Here is a 24,130-nt window from a genome sequence, read left to right on the forward strand (position 1 = left end):
AGAAGAAATATACAGGGCCTAGGAGAGTCTTTACAGTCAGCAAAAGGTCTCAATTAAGAAATGGCCTCAGGGACTGCCTATAAAATATGACCTCAAGGAAAATATTTAATCAAAACTCTGTTAAGACCTCTAAAAAATGTAATACCTGCTTGAAAGATCCTCACATCTAGACAAAAAGGGCTTCTAAGAATCTTAAGGGTGGTCCAACCACAGCCACCTAGACAAGGCCCAGTGTAGAGAGAAGTTTGTTTTTGAAAAAATTGTAGATGTTGCTTTGTGGTCAAGGAGTGAACTCCAATTAGAATCATAGAAAACCCACACAGTTTTAAAGAGAATTTTATTGGTAAAAGCACCAGAAGCTTGGACCAAAGAGGCAGGAGACAGTTCAAAATGGACCCCCCCAAAAAAAAAGCCTCTTGGTCTCCAACTTTCTATGGGCAAGAAGCAGGCTGAGGGAACTATTCAACTGTAAAGGCAGACAGTTTCTCATGAAAAAGGAAGATTGACTCAGAGGTCAACTAGAGCCCAGAGCAGGGAGCCAAGAGCAGTGGATTAGGAAACTACTCCAGGGAGAAAAACCAGGTCCTAGTGGAGAACTAGATCCTCAGAGTCAGGATGACAGCACCTGGCTGACTTTCAGAACTGCTACAGGTTGGTGACTGCTGTGTGTCTTCCATTTCCCGCCTTTTGAACACAAGTGTCTGTTGCACTCATCCTGTCCCTGGCTCAGCATTGTATGTCATGTATCATAACTTGTCTTTTTAGTTCATGGGTCTTTTGATGAAGAGGAGCAGCATCTGAAATGCCTCATTTCCATCTGGGTCTGGTGTATTATTACCAGATCCTAGACCGTAGAGCCAGTGCTATACAGAATGATAATCTGGGGGGAGGAAGTAAGTGTCTTTTGCGTGTCTGTGCGTGGGCGTGTATGTGTGAACTGTTGGGGCCAAAGGATGGATTATGGTAGAGTGTTTCCAAATACGACTGCCCATAATTCCAACCATCCCAGACACCCCTTCCATTAAGAAGTGGAGACTCCTCTTCCCTTGGATCTGGGCTGGCCATGTGACTCGCTTTGGCCAAGAGAATACAATGAAAGTGATATTCTGGGTCTTCTGAACCATGACTTTGAGAGGCCTTGAAGCCTCTGCTTTCTTCTGCTTGAGATTCAGTCACTGTGCAGACATGCTTGGGCTGGACCTCAGAATGATGAGCAATCACATGAAGAGAAGAGGTGGGGGGTGGGCAGACATTTTAGGTGCTCCAGCTGTGGTGTCAGACGTGTGGGGAATGTCAGAGACATTCCAGCTCTAGCCAGACTCGTAGCTGGGCGTAACCACGTCTGACCCATCTGATACTAAGGGGGAGCTGAAAAACTGTCTGGCTATGACCTTCCCAAATTGCAAAATTGTGAGAAAACAAATGGTGGCTGTTCTTTTAAGTCACCCAGGTTATGGTGGTTTGTTATGCAGCAATAGATGGTTGAAACAGCTATCAAATGTTAGGGTATTTTCTACAGCTTTAACTTTACTCCTAGACTGTAAAGAGGTTGCAACAATGTCAGACAAAGAAGCCAAGTTTTCAACGAGACTAAATCCCATAAAGGCTGGACCCTATATACCATAGTCATTGTGGTGTCCACAGAACTTAGCATGATTAGTGCTGGCACAGAAAAGACTTCCACATATCTGTTGATTGAATCATCAAACGACTGAATGGAGTTAAGACCCTATACTTAAAATAGAGTTTTAACCATGCATTTTCTCTTCCAAAAAGGTTTTCTGTTACTTTATTATCAGAAAAAGTGATACCTCAGAAGCCAGAAGGATGTTCTGAAGGGAAAGATTTGTAGGAGTGAGGTAATAGTTAACCTTGACTCCTCCTCAGTGTCCCTCCTATGCCTAGACAAATGAGGGCTACTCTGTGAAGCACTTGGTAAATGCCCAAATATCTACTGGTAACATAAAAGTTATTATCTTTTTCTATTACTGGGAGAGCTGAAAGACAAAGACTGTGTCCCATAGGGCTAGTCTTAGTATTAAGGGCACCAAAATGGAATGTCCCATAGCTGGTGTTAGATAAAGAGACTAAAACAATCAAAGCTGTCTTGTGATGTTAGGCCTTTCCTTACCATCGCTCTCTAGTCCAAATCACAATTTCTAAATGTTACTTGGACATAGTGAGTGTCTAGTCTCCCCTATAGTTCTCCCAGAAGCACCCAGCCCAATCCTTATTTCTCCGAGGGTGATAATTTCTTACAGCACATCTCTCTACTGAGATGAGAAAGAAACACAAGTGCCATCTGAAATAGTTCCAGGAAACTGGGGCATGAAGAACTTGTAGAGATAATGGAGAATTTTCTTTTAGGATGTGGTTGGTTGTATGATCCATACTGATACCTTCTGGAGAAATGTGGTAAGCAAAATATCTTTATTTAAAACAATAGGAATATTTGTAATTAGGATAAATGAAATAAAGGAAAAGGCTTCAGACCGTTGGAAGAATGGGATGGTTTAAATGAAAATCTATAATTATTGTATATGTTTTAGTCTTGTATTAGTTAGAAAACAGAGAAGGCAATGGCACCCCACTCCAGTACTCTTGCCTGGAAAATCCAATTGACGGAGGAGCCTGGTAGGCTGCGGTCCATGGGGTCGCTAAGAGTTGGACATGACTGAGTGACTTCACTTTCACTTTTCACTTTCATGCATTGGAGAAGGAAATGGCAACCCACTCCAGAGTTCTTGCCTGGAGAATCCCAGGGATGGGGGAGCCTGGTGGGCTGCCATCTATGGGGTCGCACAGAGTCGGACACGACTGAAGTGACTTAGCAGCAGCAGCAGCAGTTAGAAAACAGTGGTTAAGCAGATAAAAATAGAGAAGATTGCTTAAAAATTAAAGCCATTGATTTAGATCTCTATTTGAAAGGTCAGTGTGTGGGAGATGAGAAAGGCACTATAGCAATCAGTGTTCTACAAAAGACATTTTAGCAGTGGGACCTACAAAGAGCACATCAACTATTTATATCATCCCCATCAAGTTGCTGGTCATTTCACTTATCAAAGAAAATAAGAAAGGAACTTTCTTTAGATATTCTCTGGATGCAGTAACAATAAAGTTTTGGAATCAGCTGTTAGAAACTATAATTAAAGCTAGTTTATCATGTTCACTAATTATTCTATATGGTTACTTTCCTTGAAGCTTTATAGAATTCTCCTTTTGTTACAAGCTTCTGTTTCTCCCAGGGCAATCTGAATCCAATCAGGTAGTGAACTGAAGTGTTTAGAAACCAACGTACTGTAATACCTATACAGCCAAAGGGATACTTGGCAGTTGAACTTGAAAAAAAAAAAAAAAAACTTTCTGTATATTAGATAGGGTCAGCTATTTAGAGGTTTCAGCTCTACCACCTGGGTAAGGAGATCTCTGGGACTAGCAGGACAGAGTGAAGAAAGACAAACAAAAAAAAAAAAAGGATTTCCTCCAGGAACACACTTAATACTGAGAAAGGTAAGAAATTTTTACTCAGCAGCTTCTAATAACCACCCGATATTGCTGTCAGGTTGGTCAAATATCTGCCAACGTTGGTGGTTCTTTAACTCACCATGAAGATGAGTAGAGGGACCTGATGTTTAGAGTACCAGCAAAACTCATTTTCCAGTTTCTTCCTTCAGCAGACAGAAGTACTTGTGGGCCAGTCTCATATTCTAGCACATAAGTGCTGGTGATGTACACCCTCTCTGCTCCAGAATGGCTCTGTGCCACAGCAAGGAAAAGGATTCTCTCCTCATACCTAACACCCAACAGGGCAGGACTGAATCCACTTTCTTCCCAGGGAGTGGATTTCAGGGCTTCTCAGACGCTGTGAGACTGATCTTCACATGGGGAGTGGGTAAGGAAGAGCAGTGCTAATAACCGGAACTCTGGAGACAAGATCAGAAACTGGAAAAACAAACATGGGACACTGTACCCCTCTGTAATCACTTGCCTTCATTTAACTTTATCTTCATTTTCCCTTTCTTCACCAAGCAGTAGTTGATGATCAATTGAATGCCACTCTCAGGATCTTGCCATGCAATCTAGTGGAACATCTAAAAATCAGGGACTTCTTTTTATTTATAAAATAGAGAAATCTCTGGTTTACATTAGGCTGTGTGGACAGGGCTTTTTCATCTTTGGAAACCAAATGGAGGCCTTTGTCTTGTTCTTCCTAGGTTGCTCTCCATTTCTTTTTTCACTTGTGGCGCCTCCTTCCCCCAAGCTGACCAGGACCATGCACAAAACCAGGCTTCAATAAATATCAACACTGAAGATTTAGCAGGTGGCTATCCCAGGGACGGCGGAGCCTGGTGGGCTGCCGTTTATGGGGTCGCACAGACTAGGACACGACTGAAGCGACTTAGCAGCAGTAGCAGCAACTCCTGAAGGGCCATCTTAAAAGGATGTTGCATATAAATTCAAAGTTTCATGAAGCCTCAGAGATCTCTTAAAAGCAGTGTAAATATCCCTGGTTTAATTAGTAGTGCTGGAGTTAGGTAATGGTCTGTGGCGTCTAAGCAAGCTCTCTTGAGGTTTCTAGTCTTCAGGGGCTGCCTGCAACTATGATGTGCTCATGTATCACTTTCTTTCTCAAACACTGAGTAAATTCTCTTTAGACCTTCCCTAGCCACATATTCACAATTACTGCAATACACATGCAAACTGATCCCAGTCTCAAGATCTAAAAAAACAACCAATGTCTCAACCTGGGTATCCGCTTAAATTCTTTTGGACTCAAATTCTTGAGTTTTGCTTCCCAGGGGAAAGAAAGAATTCCTAGGTTGGTATTGATGCCCTCTTTCTCTCCAAGCAGACGGTGGACAACTCACTTTACAGGCCGATCAATGTTGGGGTAAATGCACTCTAGTTCTCAGCATTTCTGAACCAGCTCTTTCGCGGTTTAGGTCAACCAATCCAAATTGTAAGCAGACTTGACAAGTTTGTTCTGGGCTGAAGGCCATGGACTAGGTTCTCCGACCAGATAAGTCACTTGGCTGAGTCTACAGTAGGTGGGGCGCGCTCATCAGCTCGAAAGTATTGACTGAAAGTTTGTCGCAACGTCGTTGAATTCACGCAGCGGGCTGCTGCAGGAGATACCCTTTTGCCCCGTGAGTACAGCACCAGAAAAGTTACGCCCTAAGGGGCAGGGCGCTAGCGAGAAAGATGCGACAGACCCCTGAAATCAGTCCCTTCTCCCACGGTTGGGAAGGCAGAGCTAGTGATTCCAGAGCTTGGAGTCTCAGGTTTCGGTCCTCTAGCTTGCTCTGTGGGTAGCGGGCAAAGGGTGCGACCAGCTTGGGAACCCTCGCTCCGAGATCTGTAAGAATCAGCGGCAGCAACCAAGGTGAGGGAAGGCGGGGGCACGTGCTTGGATGTGGGTGCTTGTGTAACCAGCTCCTCTGGCGCCAGCCCCGACAGCGCTCCAGTAGGAAGCTCGTCTGAGCCTGTTCTTCCACCGAGACCCCGGAGGCTCTGGGGTCCCGCTGCCCGTACAAGGCGGGAGCACTCTGGGAGAAAGAAGCGAAGCATTTGCCTCTACAGCTATCATATGGGAGTGGGAATTTGGAAAGTTCCCCAACTAGAAGTACACGTGACCTCCTCCTGAAAGTAGTTCCGACTGTGGCCCGCGTATCCCTCCACCTCCTTTTGAACCGTCCTCGGCTCCGCCCACTCACAGGGGCTGCAGCTTCCTACAATCACGTACTTCGCCCTCCCGCGCTGCAACAGGGGTCTGCGGCGCGCACTCCCCAGCTAGGGGGAACGCAGAACCTGGCTCCGGGGCGATTCACCCAGCGAGGTTTTCACAGCGGTCCAAAAGGGGCGGGTCGAGGAGCCTCTAAGGATCGAGCTTGAATTGGAAGCGGTGAACCCAGCTGGAAACCCGAGGGGAGAGATTCTCGGCTCTCCAGAGGGAATGCAGGGGCTGCAGGCTGCATTCCATCTTTGGGAATCCGCTTTCAGCCCACCTGGACAGTTGCCTTTGGGGATCTAGAAATTCAGGGGCGATGTGCTCACGCTGTTAGGAGCTTTCATTTTTAGGGCAAATGAATCGAGTAGCCGGGGGAGCGGGAGGTGGGGCGGTGAAAGGGAGCCGGGTGAGGTGATACACACTGGAGACACAATAGGGGGGTTGTTCTTTGTACTAAGACTGACACCTTGAGGACACGGGCGGGGATGGGTGGAGAGGTGGGATTTCTCGGCGAAGTCTCCTGCAGTCAAATCCCCGCGAACGCTTATGATCCGACATCGGTACAAAAGCAGAGGAAGGCTGCAGGCCGTGCCGGGGAAGTCTGGGGGTGGGGGGAGGGGTGTCCTCGCTGCACGGGCCGTCCCTGCGTTTCCCTGAACACTGACCAGCGCGGTCACCTGGTCTTTTCCACCTGTGCGCAGGTAGTCTCACACTCAAGTCAGTGACATAGATGAACAAACCTGCTTCAATCTTCACCGCGCCCCTTCCCTCCCCCCGCTCCCCGCCCCCGCCTGCCCACCTTCGCAATAGTTTACCCTGCCTCTGGCTGGGCACCGGCCGAGGCTCAGCTCGTTCCCCCCACCCTGCGTTGCTGCAGAAGAAGCCGCGGCAAGTGCAGTTACAGGCGGGCGCCTTGCAACAAGCCCGATCTAGCACTGGGCAGTCATACTGGGCATGCTCAGTGCGCCTGCAGGTTGGGGACTCGGCGCTTGCACCCGGAGCTGCACCTTCTGCCGCCTCCCTATAGTCTCGGCCCTGCCCTGCCCTCCCCTCCCCTGGCGCGGTCGGGTACGCCTCCCTCCTCCCCTCGGGCTCCCGAGGCGCCCGGACTCCCGGCGCGGCGGCGGCGGAGGGGGCGGGCAGGCCGGCGGGCGGTGATGTGGCGGGACTCTTTGTGCACTGCGGCAGGATACGCGCTCGGGCGCCGGGACGCGGCTGCGCTCAGATCTCTCCTCTCGGAAGCTGCAGCCATGATGGAAGTTTGAGAGTTGAGCCGCTGCGAGGCGAGGCCGGGCTCAGGCGAGGGAGATGAGAGACGGCGGCGGCCGCAGCCCAGAGCCCCTCTCAGCGCCTGTGAGCAGCCGCGGGGGCAGCGCCCTCGGGGAGCCGGCCGGCCGGCGGCGGCGGCAGCGGCGGCGTTTCTCGCCCCCTCTTCGTCTTTTCTAACCGTGCAGCCTCTTTCTCGGCTTCTCCTGAAAGGGAAGGTGGAAGCCGTGGGCTCGGGCGGGAGCCGGCTGAGGCGCGGCGGCGGCACCTCCCGCTCCTGGAGCGGGGGGGAGAAGCGGCGGCGGCGGCGGCGGCCGCAGCTCCGGGGAGGGGGCCGGAGTCGCCTGTCACCATTTCCAGGGCTGGGAACGCCGGAGAGTTGGTCTCTCCCCTTCTACTGCCTCCAACACGGCGGCGGCGGCGGCGGCACATCCAGGGACCCGGGCCGGTTTTAAACCTCCCCTCCGCCGCCGCCGCACCCCCCCTGGCCCGGGCTCCGGAGGCCGCCGGAGGAGGCAACCGTTCCGAGGATTATTCTTCTCCCCATTCCGCTGCCGCCGCTGCCAGACCCCTGGCTGCTGAGGAGAAGCAGGCCCAGTCGCTGCAACCATCCAGCAGCCGCCGCAGCAGCCATTACCCGGCTGCGGTCCAGAGCCAAGCGGCAGCAGAGCGAGGGGCATCAGCCACCGCCAAGTCCAGAGCCATTTCCATCCTGCAGAAGAAGCCCCGCCACCAGCAGCTTCTGCCATCTCTCTCCTCCTTTTTCTTCAGCCACAGGCTCCCAGACATGACAGCCATCATCAAAGAGATCGTTAGCAGAAACAAAAGGAGATATCAAGAGGATGGATTCGACTTAGACTTGACCTGTATCCATTTCTGTGGCTGCTGTTCCTCTTTGCCTTTCTGTCACTCTCTCTGATAACGTGGGAATAGACGGATGCGAAAAAATGTCCATAGTGTGGGTGACATTTAACCCCGGTCGGATTTCTAGATGTATATTTTGTGTCTCTTTTGAATGCATTCAGCCTAGGGTGTGTTCGGCTAGACGGAACTCTTGCCTGGTTGCAAGTGTCAAGGCACCGATGGGTCTCTTTCTAAGGGCTATTGTCCGCAGAATCCAGTACACTGTTAGTGGATTAGTGAGCTCGGTAATCCGGTCTACTAAATGAACAGAAAAGTAGATGCTTTGAGCTTGAGCATATTTCGATTAAATCTTGGCTTTAGGCCCTAGATCAAGGGTATAGATCAGATTAAAAGGAAAATTAGTGTTGCACGTACGGTTTATTGCATCAGAATCTTGCAGTGATTGTTTTTAGTTTCCTGGGTTGCATTGATAGATTCTTTTAAAATGTGAGTTGTGAACTGATTTGCATAACTTTAGAGAGAATCATTTTAGCACGTATGGTGCTCATTTGAAGGCAAAAGTAGGTTTATGTGTTAAAACTAAGTTAATTACAACTTTGAATCGTGTTTAGAAGTTTTTGCAGTTTGAAATCAATAGTACCATGACACTTCTCAAAGACGCTCTCACTAGATTTTGTTAAATTTGCTTTTTTTTTTTTTTTGTCTCTTTGAGATGATGAAGGATAGGACATGAAATTTACAGTTCAGTAGCATTGAGATTCAGTGCTCTTCTGACACGTAATAGAATGGAGATTGAGTGGTTTTTGATCTCAGATGATAATGTTATGTAGGTTCAAGGGTATTGTGTGTAGCAAATGGTGATTGCAGAGATTAAACTTCAGTTTCACTTGAAATTTAAGTATTGATTGCGATACTTGAATTGATACTCAACTTTAGTTAGGTTTCAGGTCCTGTGCCACCTTTGGGTATCCGTTCATTTTACTCTGACTTGTGTAGAACATCAAATATAATTTACCAGCTGAGAACCAGAAATGCTGGCAAGAGTGGGTTACTCCATTTTTGGATTGTAGGTGTGTTCGTTTTTTTCACATGGTGTATTAAATTTACTGAGTCAGCTTGTTGAATAAGACAGAAACCCAAGAATTTCACTGGGGTACAGTTGGCTGTCTGAAAGTTAGGCTTTTGTATTTCAGAAGATAGTGGTTATTGAAAGGCATGAATCTTCACAGTTTCAGGTATAATGAACAAATTTTGATCAAGGATGGGGGATAGAGCCCTCCTTTTTTGCAGAATGGGAAATACGTTAGGAATTGAGAGTCACTGGTAGGCCAGTGTATAATGCATGAAAAATAGGATTAAGTTATTGGTCTGAGGTGACTGAATCATTTTATTAAGGTATCTATTAAGATAAAAAAATTTGGTGATGTGAATTGTAGCAGTGGATAATACTTAGTTAAAACTAAGCAGTTGTGTAGGTGTTAATAGAGTATACAAAAAAAAAAAATGGTTTCTTAACAAGTATCATTAAACATTTTGCCTAATAGTAGAGTGACACTGAAGTGCCTGTATCTCTAGCTAAAAACTGTGAGGAAGATATTTTTGAAGAAAAATGTTACGTACATGAAGAAGGTTTTATTCCTTTGGATTATGTATCTGCACATACATAGTATTTGCAGCTGATGTTGCCCAAGTTTTTGATACGAAGTGAAGGTAAAAGTTACTGAAGAAGTAGCTTTACCACGCACATAACTTTTCTGTTAAGTTTAAAAATAGTATTTTAAAAGAATATTTGGACATTTTGGAGTTGCATTAATTGAAAAAGTACTAAAGCTGAACTTGACCTGTTTGCCCAGAAGATAATCATGAAAAATACTTAATTGGTTCTTCTCATTTGTAACCTATTTCAGAAGTAGTCTTTTGGTGTGACTTGACAGTCATCTAGATGTATAGGACCAAATTAATTAAATGTTTAACTTTTTAAAGTAAACCCCCATTCAAAAACTTTTCTAGAATGCTGTTTGTTAGGCAGATTGCTTTTAGTATTCAGAGTATGTTTGTGCTATTTTGGCATAAAAATGGTATTTTTGCTATTTTTGATTTAAAATTATCACAGTTATAAGAATATCATTATTCTACCAGATTTTTATATGTGAGCAGTGCGGTGATTAGCCATTTCTCCTTTGATTTCAGGGTGCGTGCCTCTGTGTGAAATTTATGTGACTTACAACTTTCTCTCAAACTGTCCTTTTAGTTATGGTATGCATAGAAAGCATTATCATATATTGCATCAAATGACTAATAACACTTAATTTCTAGAGTTGTGGTTTTATTGAGCCAAATGTTGATATGAAAAAAAATCATGTTAGGAAAGTTAGTAAAGGGTTTGCCTTTTTGATAGTTGCACTTCCAATAATTTTGATACACCAAGGCACTTTGGTTTGCTTGGTTTCACTTCAGTGTTTTGTGTTTATTGTGGTGGGGGAAAAATTAAAATGGCCATTGAAAGCTTTTTCTCTGACAAGTTGTAGTATCTATTTCAGCAGTTAGCCTTCTCAAAGTTAAATTCTTTAATGAAAGTAGTGATTGGAGTATTCTTATAAAAGTCAGTAATGAAGTGACTTCCTTAAAGGAAAATTGAGGACTATGGGGTTTTTTTTTTGTTTTTTGCAAAATTGAATTATTCTAAAAATAATTTGTTGGTGGGGGTTTGTCCTTAATATTAGTCTGGAAAGTAGTACTGAACATGAGACTATAAAAAATTCATTGTTTTTAGATTTCATGGACACTTTAGGCTTCTATTGAATTTTAATTGTTTGATAAGTTTGCATATTTTCAAATAATTAACGTTCATGGGGAAACTTTTTAATTCATAGAGAGTATAGTGACTGTTGAAGTTAGCTGTTATCTTTTAAGATGAGTGATTACTGGAATGACTGCATAGTGAAGATTTTTTTTTAGAAAAGATTCTACTCAAAAGTTTTTATTTTACACTTTTTATATCAGTTAAGTTGTATTTCTTTCCTGTGCAAAATGACTGGGCCACCTAATTGTTACAGGGTAATCTACAAACTTCATTTTCATAAAGCGTATTAAAGAATAAAGCACATCTGAGAAATTTACGGTTTATGCAATTCTTAATATAAGGAAAAAGGAATTTATTGCTGTTCATTGTAAAAGTTTTCACTGTAGTATAGTAGTCATCAGTGCAGATTTAACATTGCTTATTATACACTAAAGAGTAAATATAAAATATGGTGAGACATAACCACGTTAATTTTAAATATAGTTTTAGAGAGATAGAGAAAGATGCATTTGTATGTATTACCTTTTAGAATTTTAACAACATTGAAGGTAACTGGTGATATTTTAATTCTTGTGTGGTACAGTATAATATCTGCTTTATTCCATAAACCACGAAAAAAAACAATACAGACCTCTTAACATCACAAAATACTTTTTGGAAGTCTGATTTTCAGAGGTCCTCATTTTGAGATTTGCCCCATTTGCTATTTGTTCATGTGGTGATAGCTTAATACTTTGTAATAATTTTTAAGCCACTTAAGTAATCACTTCAGTGACTTTTAATGTAAGAGTATTTATTATGGGAAAATCAGTTCACAAAATTTTGACATTAAATCACTCTCAGACATTCTATTTTAAAATTTTTACCTCAACCTTTCTAGTGAGACAGCAGCGTAGGAAATGTTTTTATATTGTATGTGAAATTGGAGTTTGTGAAAAGAAATTTAGAAGTTTGCACGTTTATGACAGTTTTTCACTTAACTTGAAATGTTAGGCCTTGGCTGTACTATAAGAAGTTAGCTTTCAGAAAAATGTTATTAATGAAAGAAATTTATTTGGTATACTTTTTTTTTCTGTAGACACTCTTTGTTCCGAAGTTCTATTTGTATTTCATAGAACTGTCACTCTTTTTTCTCTTTTTCTGTTAGATAAACATGATTTTAAGTAAAGTCAATAGTCTTTTGTGGTTCGATTTCTGTTAGGATTTATTCTAAGGATAGTGACTTAAGATGTATCAGACTGTGAGATTCGGGTCAGAAATTATTTCAGTAAATATTCAGTTTTACTTAAAATACTTTCATTTGTCAGGAAAGGTGAAATTAGTATATTGGATTTGACTATTCACCTACTATTCCCTACTTTTTGGAATTTTTTCATTGGCTACAAAAAAGCGATTTGCAGTTTGGTACTTTTAAAATAATTTGCATTGGAATTAAAAAGACTGTTGGAAAAATACTGATTTAAAAAGAATAAACATAACTTAGGGGTGAATTAATTTCGTATGGAAAGTTTCAATTTAGTTCAGTATAGTTAAGGCAAATTCACTTCATTTGCAACAGTTTGCATTCAGAGATGAGTAGACATCTTCAGGGTATTAGGCGTGTACTTATTGGTCCTTTTGGCAGATTCGGATACTATGGCAATACCTTCCAGCAGAAAATTATTCTTAGCCTGTATGTAGTGTGGGAAGAAACACTATTTATGTATCATATTTTAAGTTGTTACACAGTTATTATAGTAGTCATCACTTCAGCTATGGACAGTGAATCTAACTTACTTTTATGTATGTAAATACAAAGTTAGGCAATCATAGTAATATTTCTAAAAGTTGAATTTCTCATTAAAGGAGAGTTCACCTGGTGGGTATGGTTTTATAGGTTTTAAATAAGGTTAAATCTGTTTTAAATTACATTAAAATATTGAGTATGAGTCTTTTCCACACATTGTACATTGTTTCATTTTAGATTTTAAGGTGGCAGTGTAGCCTCTGGAACCAACACTGCCTGTGTTGGAATCCTGACTCTTGACACTTATTAGCTGGATGACTTTGTGTAGGTTGCTTAACTTTTCTCAATCTGTATTATCTGTGAAATGGGGATAATGGTACCCATCCATATAATGTTTATTTTGAAAAATAAATGAGATAAGTAATGGCATAGCACTTGCCACCTTGTAAATATTTAAATGGGCACTGCTGCTGTTAAAAATTATAATTCCAGGTTACCCATGTATGAGAAATTATTTGTCTTTTCATGTATGGGAGGAGCAGTGATTTTAACTGAATTTCCTCAGTTTGGATATGTTGCCATATTAATTGGTTCATGCTATGAGTGTTTTTTAAAATAGGGATATTCCTTTAGGAGCTCTGAGTATAAAATGTCTGTGATTTTGCTGTTTCATCACAAGTAATTTGACGCTCTGCTCCCTCATACTGTAGAAGCGTTAATCATACTAATCAAAGACTATTTGCTCTAAATACTAAGGTATGATGAAAACTTCCTCAATATGAAGTAGAAAAATAAAATTTTGTTATAACATTAAAAATTTGTTAAAATATTAAATTTTCTTTAGAGTTAAAGACAGGTCAACAAAAATATCATATATTTTATTCACAGAGTAATCTCTGTCCCAAAACATTTATTATGTGATACAGCAGTAACATAAACTATCAGTAAAGGTACTGTAGCATTTCTTTTTAAGTTCAGATTTTTGGAGGAGTCATGCAGCTTTGAATGCCAAGTTACATTTATTACATTATCATTTGCACTTAAAATAATCTGGCAGTGCATTAATATGGGAGTTTTATTTAGGTTAAACCTTTGTAGTATTTCCCATTTTCACTTTTGATCCAGTTTTAGGCCCTAGAAATGGGAAGAAGAACTAAAAGATTTTTTCTTAATTTATTCTTACCAGGTATGGGGAAAGATGGAATAAGCTTGAGACCTGCCTATTAGAGGCCATTTCTTGTGTATGGGGATCAGTCTTTTTTTTTCTTTCCCTGTTCTGGTCTCCTTGCTGTGTCACAGTGCCCTCAGTAGTGAAGCACTTGATTTCCAGGGAGGTTTTTGTTTTTTTCTTATTTGTTTTGTATTACAGAATGAATTGTGCTGTCTAATTATGTATGCAACTATCTGATTACATGATTTCTACATGTTTTGTTATATGTTGGATAAACTAGCTGTATTTTTGGTGCAAGTCTGGGTTGCAGAATTGAACTGTGCATTTTGACAACTTCTAGGAAAACTTCATTGTCTAAAATTCCCTCACTTTCTCTATTTTATATTACATGCACCTAAATTTTGTTTTATATCACTACCCCAAACTTATAGTTGATTTAGTGTTATTAAAGCCCTTCAGAATAGCTTTCAATTTTATTTCTTTTGCTTTTTGTAGGTTTTTAGGCTGAATATAATAAGGTTCTCTCTTCTTTAGTATTAATTACTAATTAATCGACTAGATTATTAAATCATTAATACTTTAATAACAAAATAAACTAAATATTAACTAGTGTTAATTGCATTCTGCTAATTTTATGTATTTAGTATTTTTGATCTTTTAAGGAAGATGTAATTAAGGTGTTATGAAACGGGTTGTGATTTGAAGCAGGTAGTCCTTACAGCAGATATATATAGTTTTTTTCCTAAATTAAAAAAAAAAAAATCTTGGCTGTTCTGGGTGTTTGTTGCAGTGATTGGGCTTTCTCTAGTTGTGGTCCATGGGCTTCCCTTGTTGTGGAGCCAAGGCTCTAAAGCACATGGCTTAGTAATTGTGGTGCGTGGGTTCTCTAGTTGTGGCGCACATACGCTCTCTCGTTGTGGCACGCAGGCTTAGTTGCCCTGTGGCTCGTATGACCTTAATTTCCTGGCCAGGAATTGAGCCTTTGTCTCCTGCATTCGAAGATGAATTCTTAAGTATTGGATCACCAGGGAAGTCCGGAATCAGATATATTCTTAAAGTGATTTATTAGTACAGCATACATGTTGAATTGCAAACAAGTCCTTTTTTTAAATATATAGGTTTTTTTTTTTTTTTTTTTCATTTAAAATTCTTTTGCTGTCATGAATTTAGTGAGATACTTCTGTTTGAGTATTCTATTTATTTGGAACTTACTGGAGATTAAATAAATAGAATGGAAATCTGTATTCTACTTTTAAAATGAAGTTTGGGGAATGTTACCAAGCTTGATATTTTTTAGGTGTTATTTTTTAAAATTGTATTTATCAGTGACTTTGAATCTATCAGAGTTAAAGTGAAATGGGTAGACTTTTTTTCTTTTATTATGTGAAAATAGTACTTTGTCAGGCTTAACTTAGCTTTGTTGTAAAATTTACTTAACATTTTCACTTATTCATTTATGAAATATGAAAGATGAAGAAATGAGGATATAAGCCAGAAGGGATTTTTTTTTTGAAAAATGAAATAGAATTAGGTAGCATATACCCTGTGTCTTATATTTGTTTACCATTTTTCATTAACAAAGCCTTTAATAATTGTTAATGCACTTGATTTTGCAAGAAAAAAGGAGCAGCCTGAAAGATGGCACAAGCATTACTTTCCTCATTTTTTTATACAGGAATTGTAGCTCCAAAAAAAAAAAATGAGTAACTTGTAAAGGCTACTAGAAGATTGAGTCCACAGAGGGTGCTGGGTTTTTAGGCACCTGGTGCGGTATTTTTCCCGTTATATACATCAGTGGTTCTCAAACTTTAGATGGGCATGTAAAAACTTGCAAGACTTAAGTCATAGATTACTTGCCCCACCTCCAGAGTTTCAGATTCGTTAACATCTGAGTTGGGGCCTGAGAATTTGTATTTCATTAAGTTCCCAGACGGTACTGATGATGGTAGTCTGGGGATCACACTTTGTGAACCACCATATTACATTATCTCCTGTCAGTTCAGTTCAGTTCAGTTGCTCAGTCGTGTCCCACTCTGCGACCCCATGGACTGCAGCACGCCAGGCCTTCCTGTGCTCCCGGAGTTAACTCAAACTCATGTCTGTTGAGGCGGTGATGCCATCCAATCATCTCATCCTCTGTTCCCTTCTCCTCCCGCCTTCAGTCTCTCCCAGCATCAGGGGAATCTCCTGTCAAGCAAATCCTTAATATGTTATCTCCTTTAGTTTAAACTAGTTATCTCCTCTAGTTTAATAGAATTTACACATACATATCATTTTATTTGTAAATACGAAATAGCTCAGATGGCAATTGTTATCCTAATTTTTGCAGACGAAGACAATGTGTTTTACCAAAGCATAGTGGAATGGAAGGAGTATAGATTTGGGAGTTAGCTAGGTTTAAAGTCTAGCTGAAGTCCTTGCTTGGCTATTTATCGGTTATGTAATAAAAGACAAAATACTTAACCTTGGTGAACCTTTTCACATCTCTAACATGGTGGTAAAAACACTTGTGTGTACTTTTTTAGGTTTGTTGTAAGAATATATTTTCAGAATATTGGTTGCCAACTGGGGGTGATCCCCTCCTGCCTTGTCTGGGTATTTGGCAATGTCAGAGACATTTTTGGTGGTCACAGCTTGGGGAGGAGGGGCAAAGGGCAGAAGCTATTGTCATCTGTCTCGGTGTACAGGCAAGGAATGCTGCTAAACATCCTACAATGCGCAGAGCAGTCTCATCCACAACAAATAATTGTCTAGCTCAAATTGCCAGCACTGCTGAGGTTAAGAAACTCTTGATTTAGAGGTTTAAGTGTTTGGTATATAGTAAGTATGATACTTTATACAAGTCAGTGCCTTTGCCCTTAGGTTGTAGTATTTAAGAAGGTCAAATTGCTAATAAATGATAGAGCTAGGCTTTTAACATCTGTATTTTTTGACTGCTGCTAGGCTAGTATTCTTTATAAGAACTTCTTCCACAAAAGTTCCCTGGTAACAAAAAAAGGTTTATTTGAAGAAGGCTCATGTGTTACTTGGCTGATTGTAAAAGTGTTGCTTTGAACTTCTGTCAGAAAAGGCTGAAGATATTTTCAAGTTAAGTATATTGCACTATATGAGGTATTCAGAAGGATGTTACATAAAACTTCTCTAACAGGATGGATATGCTTTATTAAAGCTTTTTTTTTTTTTTTCATTTTTATATTGCCAGTAGTTTTAAAAGTAGTCAGTTACGTAATTAGGAGATACTTTACTTACAGGATACTTGTTTTGTGGTGTTTAATGCATTCTTTACTCTTACACTTTTTTAATTCTAAAGCTGCTTTTGTTATAATCAGATGCGATGAAGTTAAATATGCTGATGTAAAATGGCAAATTTCTGACAAGTTATAAAAATGTCTTGTTTCTTTCCAGATGAAGAAAGTAGGGCCAGCTAAGGTTCTCTGATGCATGTGTTACATTCTTTCCGAGACCCTAAATTTGCTGTCAGCCCATTGAATAAGTGCTTTACTTATCTACATTTAAAAACTTGCATTAATGTGTGAAGTTTTTAGAAAAAATTGGGACAGAGTTTTAGTTTAGTCCAGAGACGAGAAGATGCCAAGGGAGTAGCTTAGTGGATTCTGAGTTTTGTTTTGTTTTTAGGACAAACATAATTACGAAAGTGTTCTAGGAATAGATTGTTTGCTATGATATTTTTCTGTTCGCTTGATAATACAATTTGCTTTGCTTCTCAACTTTGCACAGGCAGATGTCAAGGCCTGTTTTAAAAATCCTTATGAAATTTAAGTTTTGACTATTTTGATTCTTTATGATTATAGGAGCTAGTCAGAGATACTGATAAATATTTTAAAACCAGGGCTGCTAATCATGTGATAACTTCACATTTTAAGAAAAATAAATAGCACTTGTTGCTATAATTTAATTGAATAAGTATGGTGTTTATTTCAGTATATGAATAAAAAACCCCATTTTCTTTACTTAAGAAAATTTTATAAAAACTACTTAAAGAATTTTGAAAAAAGTACTTATTTTTCTACTTCTCTGGAACTTCATGTTTCCATGTTAGCTTTTAGTTTTTGTTGATATCAATCTATTTTAAAATATTATTCATCATAGTGAACTTAAAGGTGTGTGTGTGTTTGAACTGAAAGGTGTGTGTGTGTTTGAACTGAAAGGTGTGTGTGCGTTTTAACAATTTCCAAAGCACCTCATAATTTTGTTAATTATTTTAAATGGCAGAGTCATCAGAAATATTTGTTTCTCTAGTTACACGTTAAACATTTTTCTAATATTTGGCAAATTTTTTTTCCTGTTCTTTTCTGATTTTCCTTACTGTGAATTTAAGATGACCTAAATATTCGAAAAGGCTGTCATTATTTTGATTCACAAGATCATAACCTGTTACACAAAAGTAGCTGAAGTTTGACATTTAGCAGCTTTTTTTCCCCTTACTATATGATAGCTATTGCATATTTAAAATTTAAGAATATTTTAATAATATTGAAGTGAGGCAAAATAGAATTTAGCTACTTTTGATCTGTCAAATATTCTTTTGCTATGGTAGGAGTAGTACTTCTGTTGTGTTGAAAGTGGATACAGAAGTCATTTGATTAAACTATCACATCATTTTGTGTTAAAGTTATTATAACCCTGTTGCTTTCCTCTCTCTAATTAGAAAGGGTTTGACTTGTCGAGATGTTACTGTTCTCTAGAGTGGTGGTCCCCAACCTTTTTGGCACCAGGGACTGATTCCATGGAAGACAACTTTTGTATGGACCAGATAGGGGAGATGGTTTTGGGATGATCGAAGCACATTACATGTATTGTGCAGTTTATTTCTGTTATTTATTACATCAGTTCCACCTCAGATCATCAGCCATTGTATCCCTGAGCTTAGGGACCCCTGCCCTAGAGCATATTTTGAAATAGCAATTTATATTTACTTGGTTGCCTTGGTCACAGTAATTGGTGATAGTAATTGATGCAGGTTTGTTGTGTATTTGCATTAATAATCTATTAATTTTTGTGATAGTCTATATCAAATTTTATTTTTAAGTATCAGTTACAAAAACATGGAAATGAGTTTAACCTTATTATGTAAATGATAATTCTCAGTGAGTTTATTAATTCCTGTAGTTAGAACAAAAATATTGCAAAAGAAACAGACTTTCTCTTTTTTAAACAAAATTACTTGTTAGTGTAACATTTTCCAAATGAGATATAATTGTTTCAATTCCTTTTTGGGGGGTGTGTATAGTTGCTGTACAGTGTTGTGTTTCTGCTCTACAGCAAAGTGAATCAGCTACACATATCCGTATGTCCGTTTCCTTGGATTTCCTTCCTGTGTAGGTCACCATGGTGCACTGAGTAGAGTTCTCTGTGTTATGCTCTACAGTCAGTTCTCATTAGTCATCGATGTTATGCATAGTAGTGTATATATGCCAATCCCAGTGTCCGAATCCACCCCACCTCCACTTCCCCTTTGGTATTCTTACGTTTGTCCTCTTTCTCTACCTCTGTGTCTATTTGTGCTTTGCAAATAAGTTCATCTATACCATTTTTCTAAATTCCACATATATGCATTAATGTATAGTATGTGTTTTTCTGACTTACTTCACTCTGTATGACAGTCTCTGGGTCCATTCACTTATCTGCAAATAGCACAATTTCATTCCTTTTTATGACTGAGTAATATTCCCTTTGGAGAAGGCAATGGTACCCCACTCCAGTACTCTTGCCTGGAGAATCCCATGGATGGAGGAGCCTGGTAGGCTACAGTCCATGTGGTCTCGAAGAGTCGGACATGACTGAACGACTTCACTTTCACTTTTCACTTTCATGCATTGGAGAAGGAAATGGCAACCCACTCCAGTGTTCTTGCCTGGAGAATCCCAGGGACAGAGGAGCCTGTTGGGCTGCCGTCTGTGGGGTCGCACAGAGTCAGACATGACTGATGCGACTTAGCAGCAGCAGCAGCAATATTCCCTTGTTTATATGTATCATGTCTTCTTTATCCATTCATCTGTTGATGGACATATAGGTTGCTTCCATGTCCTGGTTACTGTGAATAGTGCTGCAGTGAACATTGGGGCATGTGTGTCTTTTTGAATTACTATTTTCTCAGGTTATGTGCCCAGTAGTGGGATTGCTGTGTAATATGGTGGTTTTATTTTAAGTTTTTGGAGGAACTTCCATACTGTTCTCCATAGTGGCTATACCAATTTACACTCCCACCAACAGTGTAGGAGGATTCCCTTTTCTCCACACCCTCTCCAGCATTTATTGTTTGTAGAATTTTTGATCATGGCTGTTCTGACCAGTGTGAGGTGATACCTCACTGTAGTTTTGATTTGCATTAGCAGTGTTGAGCATCTTTTCATGTGTTTATTGGCCGTCTGTATGTCTTTGGAGAAATTCCTGTTTAGGTCTTCTTCCATTTTTTCTATTGGGTTGTTCATCTTTTTGATACTGAGTTGGCATGAGCTGTTTGTATATTTTGGAGACTAATCTGTTGTCAGTTGCTTTGCTGCAAATATTTTCTCCCATTCTGAGGACTGTCCTTTCATCTTATTTATGATTTACTGTGCTCTGCAAAAGCTTTTAAGTTTCATTAGGTCCCATTTGTTTATTTTTGTTTTTATTTTCATTACTCTAGGGGTTGGTCAAAAAAGATCTTGCTGTGATTTATGTTAAAGAGTGTTCTGCCTGTTTTCCTTTAAGAGCTCTGTAGTGTCATGCCTTACATTTTGATCTTTAATCCATTTTGAGTTTACTTTTGTGTATTATGTTTGAGAGTGTTCTAATTTTATTGTTTTGCATGTAGCCATCCAGTTCTCCCAGCATCACCTATTGAGACTGTCTTTTCTTAGTTGTATATTCTTGTCGTTTTTAGTCATAGATTAATTAACTATAGGTGTATGGGTTTATTTCTGGGCTTTCTGTCGTGTTCCATTAATCTATATTTCTGTTTTTGTGCCAGTGCCATACTGTCTTGATTTCTGTAGCTTTGTGGTATAGTCTGAAATTAGGGAGCCTGATTTCTCCAGCTCTGTTTTTCTTTCTCAAGATTGCTTTGTCTGTTTGGAGTCTTTTGTGTTTCCATACAAACTGTAAGATTTTTTGTTCTAGTTCTGTGGAAAATGCCATTGGTAATTTGATAGGGATTGCATTGAATATGTAGATTGCTTTGAGTTGTATAGTCATCTTCACAATATTGATTCTTCCAGTCCAAGAACATGGTATATCTCTTCATGTGTTTGTGTTGTCTTTGATTTCTTCAATCAGTATCTTACAGTTTTCTACATACAGTCTTTTGCCTCCTTAGGATTGGATTTTATTTCTTTTTTTGTTGCAGTGGTAAATGGAATTGTTTCCTTAATTTCTCTTTCTGATCTTTCATTGTTACTGTATAGGAATGCAAGAGATTTCTCTTTGTTTTGTATCCTGCAACTTTACTAAATTTATTGATTAGCTCTAATAGTTTTCTGATAGAATCTTTAGGATTTTGTAAGTATAGTATCATGTCATCTGTAAACAGTGACAGTTTTACTTCTTTTCCAATTTGAATTCCTTTAATTTCTTCTTCTCTGATTGCTGTGGCTTGTACTTCCAAGACTATGTTGAGTAATAGTGATGAGAGTGGGCACCTTTGTCTTGTTCCTGATCTTAAAGGAAACGCTTTCAGTTTTTCACCATTGAAAATGTTTGCTTTGGGTTTGCCATATGTGACCTTTAATATGTTAAGATAGGTTTCATCTATGCCCACTTTCTAGAGAACCTTTTTTTTCTTTTTAAATCATAAATGGGTGTTGAATTTTGTCAAAAGTTTTTCTGCATCACTAGGATGACCATTTTTAAAAAATATTTAAAAAAAAATTTTTGCTGTGATGGGTCTTCATTGCTGCACATAAGCTTACTCTAGTTGTAGCAAGTGGGGGCTACTCTTCATTGCTGTGTGTGGGCTTCTCATTGCAGTGCCTTCTCTGGTTGTGGAGCACAGGCTCTAGGTGTGTAGTCTTCAGAATTGCTGTGCATGGGCTTAGTAATTGTAGCTCATGGAGCATGGGCTCAGTAGATGGGTGCACAGGCCTGGATGCTCCATGGCATATGGTATTAAACCAGTGTCCCTTGCATTGCAAGGTGGATTCTTAACCACTGGACTGCCAGCAACTGCCCCGTGTGGTTTTTATTATTTGTTAATGTGGAATGTCACATTGATTGATTTGCATATATTGAAGAATCCTTGCATCCTTGAGATAAATTCCACTTGATCATGGTATATGATCCTTTTAAAGTGGATCTGAATTCAGTTTGCTAGTTTTGGGTTGGCCATAGTGTTCAGATTATTCTGTATCCTTTTATGGAGAAACACAAAGGAACCCTTTGGCCAATCCAATGTTTTGTTGAGGATTTTTGCATCTATGTTCATCAGTGATGTTGGGCTGTAATTTTCTTTTCATTATCTTTGTCTGGTTTTAGTATCAGGGTGATGGTGGTCTCATAGAAAGAGTTCCAACAGTGTTTTTCCTCTTCAGTTTTTTGGAAGAGTTTGAGAAGGATAGGTATTATCTCTTCTCTAAATGTTTGATAGAATTCTTTGTGTAGCCATATGGTCCTGGACTTTGGCAGATTTTTAATCACAGTTTCAATTTCATTACTTCTGATTGGTCTGTTAATATTTTCTGTTTCTTCCTGGTTCTTGGAAAGTTGTGCGTTTCTAAGAATTTGTTCATTTCTTCCAGGTTGTTCATTTTATTGGCATATGGGCTTGAAGTAATCTCTTCACATCCATTGTATTTCTGCAGTGTCAGTTGTTACTTCTCCTTTTTTATTTCTAGCTTTATTGATTTGAGTCCTCGCCCTCTTTTTTTCTTTTAAATTTTTAAAAGTTGTTATTTTATATTGGAATGTAGCTAGTTAACAATATTGTGATAGTTTCAGGTGGCAGCAGAGGGACTCAATACATATATATGTATCCATTTCCCCCCAAACACCCCTCCCCTTCAGGCTCCACATAACACTGAACAGAGTTCCCTGTGCTATAGAATATGTTCATGTTGATTATCCATTTTAAACATAGCGATGTGTACATGGTGATCTGAAACTCCCTAACTACTATCGCTTTTCCTTGCTTTCCCACCCCACCTGAGCCATAAGTTTGTTCTCTTTAGTCTGTGAGGCAGATTCTGGCTTGTAAATAGGTTCATCTGTATCATTTCTTTTTAGACTCTGAATATAAGGGATGGCATATGAGATTTCTCTTTCTCTGGCTTTCCTCAGTGTGACAGTTTCTCAGTACGTTCATGTTGCTGCAGATGGCAGTATTTCATTCTTTTTAATGGCTGAGTAATATTCCATTGTGTATATGTGCCACATCTTCTTTATCCAGTCCTGTGTTGATGGACATTTAGGTTCCTCCCATGTCTCAGCTACTGTAAACAGTGCTGCAGTGAACTTTGAGGTGCATGTATCCTTTTCGATCCTGTTTTTCTCCAGATACGTGACCAGGAATGGGATTGAATGATCATATGCTGCTGCTGCTGCTAAGTGGCTTCAGTCATGCCCGACTCTGTGCGACCCCATAGATGGCAGCCCACCAGGCTCCCCCGTCCCTGGGATTCTCCAGGCAAGAACACTGGAGTGGGTTGCCATTCCCTTCTCCAATGCAGGAAAGTGAGAAGTCAAAGTGAAGTGACTCAGTCGTGTCCGACTCTTAGCGACCCCATGGACTGCAGCCTACCAGGCTCCTCCGTCCATGGGATTTTCCAGGCAAGAGTACTGGAGTGGGGTGCCATTGCCTTATCATATGGTAACTCTATTTTTAGTTTTTAAGGAACCTCCATACTGTTAGTGGTTATTAGGCTATTTGGGTTCCTTTTGGTGCTGAAAAGGTCACGCAGATTGTGATTATTGTATAATGTCCAAGAAGTAAGGCTTGCCATCTGTTACACAAATATAGGAAAAAGTTAAGATAATCTAGTGATGTAAGTGGTTTTGAGACTTCTCCTTTTGGAATCATCTATTAATTATAAATTTTTAAAAGAAATATCAAATTTTAAGCTTTTGCAAAAATAAAACAATGGTTATGCCAGTGTTGATACTTTTCTACTAAAATTTGAAGATAGTGGTTGGGAACTAAATATTATGTAATGAAAGTCTGACTTTTATCATTTATTAAGGTTGTTTGGATATATAAGTGGAAAAATAATGTTTTAACTTGAGATATTATGTTAGACAAGATTTTAGTACTGTAGTTGTATAAGGTTTTTAAGCTTTAGGTTTCCTAAGAGTTGATTTATAGAAATTCATTATTCTAGAACTCAACCAGGAATTGGATAGAATAACTCTTCCTTAAAAATTTGCTTAAATATTTTTTAAGTGCTTTGCTTTCTTCTGTAAGCTCAGTTCTTGTCTGTATGCTAGTAAATGAGTTTCCTCTAAAATCTTGGTGTTACATTTTCAACCACAGCAGTAGTTGTTAATTTCTTATCATCCCTAAGAATTTAGTTGTTGTTTCTTAGACGTCTTTAAAATTGCATATTGGGCTTAATAGGATCTGATTAATTTTAATCTACTTTG

At 39.6% G+C, this 24,130-nt stretch overlaps 2 protein-coding genes across 3 annotated transcripts in view; one reads left to right on the forward strand and one right to left on the reverse strand.

The window, feature by feature from the left end:
* Positions 1 to 2,411: 2,411 nt before the first annotated feature.
* Positions 2,412 to 6,072, reverse strand: KLLN (killin, p53 regulated DNA replication inhibitor). Its single transcript, XM_086379314.1, has 2 exons — positions 6,055 to 6,072; positions 2,412 to 5,729 (listed from the first exon to the last, which is right to left on the reverse strand). The coding sequence occupies exons 1-2, from the start codon at positions 6,070 to 6,072 to the stop codon at positions 5,169 to 5,171; spliced, it is 579 nt and encodes a 192-aa protein (XP_086235440.1). The 3' UTR covers positions 2,412 to 5,168.
* An 887-nt stretch (positions 6,073 to 6,959) lies between these two features.
* PTEN (phosphatase and tensin homolog) overlaps positions 6,960 to 24,130 on the forward strand; it is a 100,490-nt gene continuing 83,319 nt past the window's right edge. For both annotated transcript variants that reach the window (XM_086379244.1, XM_086379245.1), the window contains exon 1: positions 6,960 to 7,860. In XM_086379244.1, coding sequence (XP_086235370.1) covers positions 7,782 to 7,860 — 79 coding nt within the window. In that variant the 5' untranslated portion in view covers positions 6,960 to 7,781. The remainder of the gene's footprint in view (positions 7,861 to 24,130) is intronic.

The sequence above is a fragment of the Bos grunniens genome, chromosome 26 (assembly GCF_055505025.1).
Source record: "Bos grunniens cultivar Pamir isolate PY7600 chromosome 26, Bosgru_T2T1.0, whole genome shotgun sequence".
Taxonomy (NCBI): Eukaryota; Metazoa; Chordata; class Mammalia; order Artiodactyla; family Bovidae; genus Bos; species Bos grunniens.